This window comes from Sinocyclocheilus anshuiensis, unplaced genomic scaffold (assembly GCF_001515605.1).
Source record: "Sinocyclocheilus anshuiensis isolate Anshui unplaced genomic scaffold, SAMN03320099.WGS_v1.1 scaffold937, whole genome shotgun sequence".
Classification (NCBI taxonomy): domain Eukaryota; kingdom Metazoa; phylum Chordata; class Actinopteri; order Cypriniformes; family Cyprinidae; genus Sinocyclocheilus; species Sinocyclocheilus anshuiensis.
This window is the reverse complement of record NW_015554129.1, coordinates 735,497-743,967: the sequence shown is the minus strand read 5'-3', so window position 1 is coordinate 743,967 and position 8,471 is coordinate 735,497. Positions and strand designations below refer to the sequence as shown.

General features: G+C 44.1%; 1 protein-coding gene across 3 annotated transcripts in view; it reads left to right on the top strand.

Moving 5' to 3' along the window:
- cep170bb (centrosomal protein 170Bb) overlaps positions 1-8,471 on the top strand; it is a 31,099-nt gene that overhangs the window by 20,805 nt on the left and 1,823 nt on the right. For all 3 annotated transcript variants that reach the window (XM_016462791.1, XM_016462793.1, XM_016462792.1), the window contains exons 10-17: positions 2,789-2,965; positions 3,093-3,219; positions 3,336-5,027; positions 5,186-5,411; positions 5,521-5,680; positions 5,979-6,017; positions 6,493-6,624; positions 6,798-6,886. In XM_016462791.1, the coding sequence (XP_016318277.1) occupies positions 2,789-2,965; positions 3,093-3,219; positions 3,336-5,027; positions 5,186-5,411; positions 5,521-5,680; positions 5,979-6,017; positions 6,493-6,624; positions 6,798-6,886 (2,642 nt within the window). The remainder of the gene's footprint in view (positions 1-2,788; positions 2,966-3,092; positions 3,220-3,335; positions 5,028-5,185; positions 5,412-5,520; positions 5,681-5,978; positions 6,018-6,492; positions 6,625-6,797; positions 6,887-8,471) is intronic.

Sequence of the window (8,471 nt, the reverse complement as noted above, 5' to 3'; positions counted from 1 at the left end):
GTCACCAAGCCCAGGGGAACCCCCCGGCTGAAGAGATCTGGGTTGCGCCACGGCCTCAGAGCTTCGATGCAGGCGCGGGAGACCGCGATGCGCAAACGGCCCGAAGTCCACGCCGTCCAAGGGACTCGAGATTTCAACCATAATTGCAGGGGGCGCATGTGTAGTAAGCCCAGATGACATACCGCTGCAGCAGACGCCATGAGTCCCAGCAGCCTCTGAAATTCCTTCAAGAAAACAGATTTGCCCAGTCTGAAATGGCGCAGGGAAGACAAAATGGCCGCCGAGCGCTCCCGAGAGAGGCGGGCTCTCATCTCCACCGAGTCGAAGCACACTCCCAGATATGTTATAGACTGACTCGGGGCGAGAATGCTCTTCTGCATGTTGACACATAGCCCTAGGGACTCCAAGTGACGAAGCAGCGTGTCTATATGGCTGACTAGCGTGTCCCGGGACTGAGCTAAAATCAGCCAATCGTCCAGATAGTTGAGAACGCGCATCCCGCTCGCTCTGAGGGGGGAAAGTGCTGCATCCATGCACTTTGAGAAAGTGCGTGGGGCCAAAGCCAGCCCGAATGGGAGAACAGAGTATTGGTACACTCGCTGTGCCCTCGAAAGCAAACCTCAGAAAGCATCTGTGATGCGGTGCTATCTGAATGTGAAAGTAAGCGTCCTTTAAGTCCACGGACGCAAATCAGTCCCCGGGCCGAATTTGCGCCAGGATCTGTTTCAGCGTTATCATCCTGAATGGATGCTTGCAAAGCGCTCTGTTGATGGGCCTTAGATCTAGAATCCCCCATCTCTTTTGGGTACCACGAAATAGCGGCTGTAAAAACCGCTCTCCAGCTCGCTCGGAGGGACTCTCTCTATTGCTCCTTTTTCGAGCAGACTGCATACCTCTTGTCTCAGAACCAGGGCGTTTCGGGGCAATGTTAGAGACTGCACCACGCCATTGAAACGGGGTGGTCTGCGTCTGAATTGAAGGGTATACCCACGCTCTATCACACCGAGTAGCCAGTGCGAGATTCCCGGAATAACTTCCCACGCGTTCAGGAACTGACATAGCGGCTTGGTCGTTGGAAGCACCGGTGTGACGTCTTAGTGAGTTACTCTGTGTTTATTCCCAAGTCACAGGTGATTGGCTGTCTGCAGGTGATTGGCTGACGTGGTGCTGCACCTGGATTAAATCAACTGGTCTTAAATAGGACTTGCAGGAACCATGAGAAGAGAGAGGAATAGTCGTTGTTGTTGGCGTTGGTGCATGAGTCTGCCAGAGAACTCACAGGACGTAGAGGTTATGGGAGTTCGCCGTTGCACTGGAGAAGTTTCCGCCTTGATTCATCTCTCCCTAAATCGGACGTTTGGTTTTTAAGGATCCTTTATTGGATGCAGGATTTTTTTTAGGGGGAATGTGTGACGTCTTAGTGAGTTACTCTGCTGGCGTTAGCCAATACGACTTCAAGAAAGGTTGGAAGGGAAGGAGTTCCCATAACGGAGAAATGTCTCCGTGACGTCTCGTGAAAGCTCGAGAGGGAACTGCCATTAGCTCCAAACGATTTATGTGCCAACTGCGATGTAGCTCTGTCCAAACTCCACAAACTGGCCGTCCTTGATGGATCGCCCCCCAGCCCATAAGGCGTCCCACAAGACGACAGAATGACCTCAGCTGGACCCCCTTCTGAAGGAAATGGGGCCTCATCCACGGGCTCAGAGCACGGAAGCCCCTGCGCGTTACAGTAATTCTGCGGAGTGGATGACAATGAGGTGAAATATTTTGGCTCTTGATCCACCACTGAAAGGGCTGCATGTGGAGCAGGCCCAACTAAACCACTTACCGCCATCAGGCCTAACAGTCTGAGGCATAAACCTACATGAGCTGAAGAAAGGCAGCAGACTGCTGTTTTGCTGCACGAAACTTCTCCACGACGGTAGTAACCGAATCCCCGAACAGGCCATCATTAGATATGGGGGCGTCCAAAAGAAAAGTCCTGTCCTTCTCCTTTATGTCAGTGAAAGTGAGCCAAAGGTGGCACTCAACTGACACCATACTGACAGTGGGCAAGCATGGACTTGCCCACTGCTCGAGCCGTATGCTTGGTAGCTCTAAGTGCCAAGTCTCTTTAAATGCCTCGGGTGTCAGGCCTTCACCCTCATCCAGCTCCTTAAGTACATCTGCTTGATAAGCCTGAAGTACAGAAAATCAGCTGCAGCAGGATTAGCGCCGCCTGAGCATGTTGAAAGCCCAAACATAGCACGCTAATGTCGTGAGTGTCACCTCCTGCAATGAACCTCTCACATGGCTCGATACAACTCCTGTAGCTCATCGTGTCCGCTGAAGAGGAGTAAACTGCTCTTGATGAAAATAGCTGAGAACACGATGAAAAGAATGCTTTCCTACGGGCAACAGATGATCTGCTTCCTGAAGGAAATGAAATCTGATGAAATAGCATGCAGCACGCTGATATAGCATATGTGATGTACGCGAAGGGCAGTGCTAAGCGCTATTTGGCCAATGAATTGGCGTGATGGTATAAGGGCTTCAGACATTCGTCACACCGAAGATGTTCCCATTGAGATGACATCATCGCAGCATTGAAGTAAACCTATGAAAGGGAACTGTGGCACTTTCAAAGCATTGTGCTGTTTGTTTGACTGGTCCGAAATGTCAACTTCTGTTTCAACTGCTGGTGTGAGTTTGGGTTGGCACCACCTGTTTGACCTCTTTGGTCTGAACAATGGAAGACAGTGGTATTTGAGAAGCATGGTAAATCATATTTGTTCATATTTCACAGGTGTTTGGTGTTTTAGATGCACCAGAATACAGTGGTCAGACACTTGGAGTTTATAGGCCTGTGATTGATGATGGTAAAGATGAGCAACTATTCTTGAGTCATAGCCATGGTATGGCAGCTGATGTAATGTCAACATCATCACAGGGCCATGGTGGGGACCAAGTCATCTCACTGCAGGTATTGCAGTTATATATAGCTCAGACAGCACTGCCCTCCTTCATTACTGAAATACTGTGCCCGACTGTGTTGCTGTAAACAATTGATGAGCAATTATGATTGTTAGTTGTTACTCTTTTTGATTTAGGCACATCCTGAGGTAGGAGGGCCTAAATGGGTCTCACGATGGGCCAGCCTAGCAGACACTTACAGTGATCCTGGGTCTACTCAAGGATCTATGGGAATTCCACCCCAAAGTGGACCTGGAGACAGAGGTATGTTGATTGAAAACCACTAGTGGTGTTTGAGCAATTGAGCGTTTCTGTAAAATTTTCGATTTTATGTATAGGCCAGCAAATTCATAACTATTTTCACGCTTATCATTTTTAAGATGACAGTGTGACATCAACGATTAGTCAAAGCTTGGATTTCTTGGAGTCAGAGGGCAGTCAAGTTTCCAGGACCAGGCGACTACTTCCTCAGGTTCCACCTGGAGAAAAGATGGAGAACTCAACCCCCAGTATCTTGATTCGGCATGAATCAAACATGGACCATGAGCCACCAGAGAAAGGTTCCCGAGCACCACAGCAGCAGTACTGCACTCAGAGGCTACGTGTCCAAGATGATGTGGACCCAGACAGTCTGAGTGACACTAGCCGTTCAGACGACAGCTCTATCCTTGATAGGAGTGGAAGGAGCCAAGGAAAGAGAGGAACTACAATACATTCACCTTCTGAAAACGTTAACCATTCCAGAGGGTTAAGAGAGTTGCCAACACCCACTCCTAAACCCACCTCATTTTATATTGGTTCTGAGGATGGTTCATGCAAGTCAGATGTGTCCAAAAGTCCAGTTCTTTTACAGCCAGAGAGAGACTCCTTTCCCAAGATACCTCCAACAACTGTCTTGATACGACATTTGAGTGGCCATGAGTCTAGGCGTCCAGTGAAGCCTAACTCATCAGCCCCAAATCTTCAGACGCATAACAGGGATGTGGTGCCCACCAAAGAGACCGCAATGTCATTTGTTAGACAGGAGAGTTTTACCAAAGATAGGCCAAGTGATAACATTCAAGTCAAGAAACTGCCACATATCTCTAGTCATCCTGCTTTGAGAAGCTTGGATACTGAGGAAGCTGTTCGAGATACATTTCCCTATCCTAAGGAAGCAGAGAAATCTTTGACATCACCAGAAGAAAAGTTACCTGAATCTAGTCAACGATCAAAAAAAGGAAGCTGTCCTGCACAAGAGGACTCCCTTTCTGGTGATTCAGATGTTGATACCGCCAGTACTGTAAGCATGGTCAGCAATAAAAATGCTCCTGTCGGTGCAAATAAGAAGCACACATCTGCAGGTGATATGCGTAAAGAGAAATCATCTTCTGGTTTACAAGACAAAGCACGACAACCTACAGCTCGTGAACGACTATCAGAAAAACGCAGAAATCATGCCCCTGCTGATAATACCAATAAAGCTGAACTAAGTTGTCGGCTACAGCTTCGTCGAAGTGCTGGTAACCGTGGTTCTTTAGACCTTTCGGATAATCAGCATGGTCAACAGCTGTTGCATGAAGCTGCGGCTTCTGAGCATGAGTCAAGTTCGCGACCCAACAGCCGCAAAAAACTCACTGCACCCCTGCAGAAGGAGGACCCTAATAAGATGACCAAAGGAAGCCAACAGGTGCTGACCCGGTCCAATAGCCTTTCAGCCCCAAGACCAACCCGTGCCTCCATGCTACGCCGAGCTCGACTAGGTGAGACCTCTGATAATGAGGGTGCGGAGACAGACCGTGCATCTCAGAGCTCCGACCATAGTAAGACTACTGCTGAGGGAAAGAAGCTGTCAAGACTGGACATTCTTGCCATGCCTCGGAAACGCACTAGATCCTTCACTGTTCCAAGTGACAATGAGTCCACCTCAAGCAAGCATGGCATTTCTAACCGTCCTACAGAAGCAAATAGCAGTGTGAGGAAAGGGGCTTCAAGTGAGGTGAGGCAGGCTACCAGCAAAGGAGCCGCATCAGTAGGGAAGCACTCCACCACTCGTACCCGTTCTAACCAAGTTAAACATAGTAGCACAACTGGTGAGTATCTTAAATCTCAGAGATGTTCTCTACCTACAGTTCCTCTAGACAAGACCACTAGAATTGCATAACATTGCATTTTTCGATATCACTGACAATATTGTAATTTGATGTTTTGTTTAGAAATTTTAATTTCCCTTTTTTGTTTGTAATTTGAGGTTCCCACCGTAGACAAAAGAATTCAGATTATTCCTCTACCTCAGAGGAGGAGTTTGAGACCAATTCCAAACATAAACGCTCTCATGCCTCAGCTTCAACTCAGACACAGACACCACAGAAGACCATTCACATGAGGCTAAAATGTGGCTCTTTTGAAACGGAAGAGGACGAAACTCAGAATGAACACTTCCAGAACTGGTCTACTCATAGTGCAGAAATTGCCAGGTTATTGAACTTTTGTTGTTGTTGTGGTGTGATATGCTAATGGATTAGCTAGTTTGTGAGTAATTCATTTTTTATTTTTTCATTTTACATATATGCTTACTTCCTTTAGGCTGAGTCAAGATCTGGCCAAAGATCTCGCCATCCTCGCACGTGAAATCCATGATGTTGCAGGGGATGGTGACTCCCAGACGTCGTCAGGCATGGGAGCTACCACTTCCCCAGGCTCCATGCCCAATACCCCAGCATCCACTATCTCGACCAGAGAGGAGGTGCACCTAAAGTTTGCTTGGTTAAATGACATCCCATCATATACATTGACCCATTCCATTACTTTTTTAATATAAAGCAGAACATGCAGCAAATCTTTATATTTTCCTTATTAGCACAAAGAGGAAAAAATGTAGATAAAATGTAGGTAAGCAAGCCTGTTTGGTTTGGAGTCTTGGGTTGCTATACCATAGTACACCTCATGATAATTATATTGTGTCCCAAAAAGGACTAAGACTAAGGTAAACATTTTTGTTTAATCTTGCATACGTTTTGTTGTATATTTTCTCTTTTGTGCAGAGACCATATGCATCATTACAGAGGTTCCTGTTACCTCAGGTGCTGAATTCATCACTCATTATTACCACGTGGTCCAAAATTAATTAAATTACTTTCTCTGTGAGCCAGTATCGATGTACTAACAACTGTCCAACGTCCAACTTTGAAACCTGTTGTTTAAACTTCTGCCTTTTTTATGCATGAGGGAATTCCCTAATGCATGGAAACTCACTTCCAAATTCACTCCTAAGGCTGTATGTTCACAAAACAGGTTATGTTCACATTAAAAATAATTTCCAAATGTATCTTGAAGAAACTAGGATCAAAGTTGCTGTGCTGACTGTGAACATAGAACCCTTTTCTATTCACCATTGAATTAGCATGATCACACAGATATCTTCCCAGAGATTTACTCCTGGAAGCCTCCATTGTAATCTGAGCTCTGAGATATTTGTCTCTTAACATCAAATTTAACCTGCCATTGTCATGTCCACGTGTTCTTACTGGTGCTTTCCCATCCCTGATTAATCTGCAGCTGGTACAGCATATACCCGAGGCAAGTCTGAACTATCAAAAGGTTCCTCCAGGCTCAACTAGTCCAATAGACCAGGACTCAAATATGAACGACCATGACAGTTCCAGACGGCGTCCCTGGAACCGTGAAGAGGTCAAATTTGGTCAAATCCTTTGCTCATTACACTAATAAACTGATCCATTAGTTATTTACTCAGGGTGTAATTGCCTGCATAGCCAATGGCAGTGCCTCTCAGAAACTGAATAGAAAAAAATGCAATTACATAATTTCTCATTTTAATCTTTGATTTTTTCTTTAAATCACAGGTAATTTTGGACAATCTTATGTTAAATCCAGTCTCCCAGCTCTCCCAGGCTATCAGAGAGAACACGGAGCAACTAGCAGAGAAAATGAAGTATGAAGAAAAACTTTCATATTTAAAAACAAATTTTGGGTGGGACATCTTGAAGGGATTGTTCTTTCTTTTTCTTCTTCTTCTTTTTTTAAAGGTCATTAGGCTGTAGTTACATCATGTCTACAAATGACTTGCTAGCTGTTACCAGGGGGCATTAGGAGAATGGAGAGTCTCATCCTAGAGAATATAACAAAATTTGTGTAGTCCAGGATGAGTCATCAGTATTTTTGGTCCATTTTCCCACAATAGAGACTATATATTTTAAATGTGTGTATCTGCTTAAGGTTAATTTTACTTTAGCATATACTGTATATACTGTGATTTTCAAAGCACACAATGCCGTTTGATTCTATTAAGATCTTTAAAACAAAGATCTAGCAATACTGTCCAGGGGCCTCATTTCTAACATGTTGCACAGAAACCATCCTAAATTTGATCTTACGATCATTTCTCAAATATGCGTACGTGTGATTCATAGAATGAACGTACGCACAGAAAACGCACATACGCATCTCTTTCAGATGTGAAATCTATGAATCGCAGATGATCTTGAACTTGCGCGCAAATGAATGGTTTCAGCTCTCTGCCTTGTAAACGACTCCTAATTAATGTCATTAACATGTAATGGCCCCAGGGGCCTCATCTATAAAATGTGCGTACACACAGATTTGATCTTAGAGTGTGCGTACGCTAAAATCCACGGCAACGTTCATATTTATAAAAACGGTCTTTGACGTGGTAAAGTACTTACCGCCACGTCAGGGTCTGAGCAGGCGTACAAACTTTTCCTTGTGGCAAAGTCAGAGTACTGCAGCTATTTGAACATCTAAGCTGCAATAATAATAAAAGCGGTGTACATGCAAGCACCGAATTCATCATAAACAACGAAGATGCAGTGTGAGAGATTAATTGTGCAGTGTAGTCAGATTTTTTATTAACGGGAGTTTTTGCGAGATTAAACTGACCTTTTAGTAGCCTAATGTTGAGAGTTCTTTACTTGCTTTCTGTACACAGTTTATTCCATGTTGCTGTTGTTTTTTATTATTTTATTTTACAAGAGAACTTGCGAAGTCTTGATTTACTAGTAATGCGTAAAATAGAAAAAAAAAATGCATAAACGCATCTCCGACTGTTTTGTCTGTGCAGCCTATAAGAATAGGCCTATGTCGTGCAATAACGGTTTTAATAGCCTATATTCATTCAATGACATTGTTAACTTTTTATTTATAACATCTGCTGCTTTGCTTCTGTGAAAATGAATAGAGACATCAGCCTTAAACTTTGTTTTTGTCATTTACATCAGTTATATTTGTATAAAATACACTATATATTTTTGTGTCAGTACATTAATGAGCAGCATTAGTAAACTGTGTAAATATAAAGAAATGCCAAATCACATGCAGGTTTTTTCGGACCGGGGACCATAATCGTGTAATAAATTCGTTTATTATGATATGAAGCGACCAATTTTTCTTTCAATAATGTTTTTTAAAGTATTGCAAGAATTTCGTGATACTAAACTTTTTATTAGTTGTCATAGCAAGTGATTTTAAAAATAGGATGGCTCACTTTTTATAAGATGACT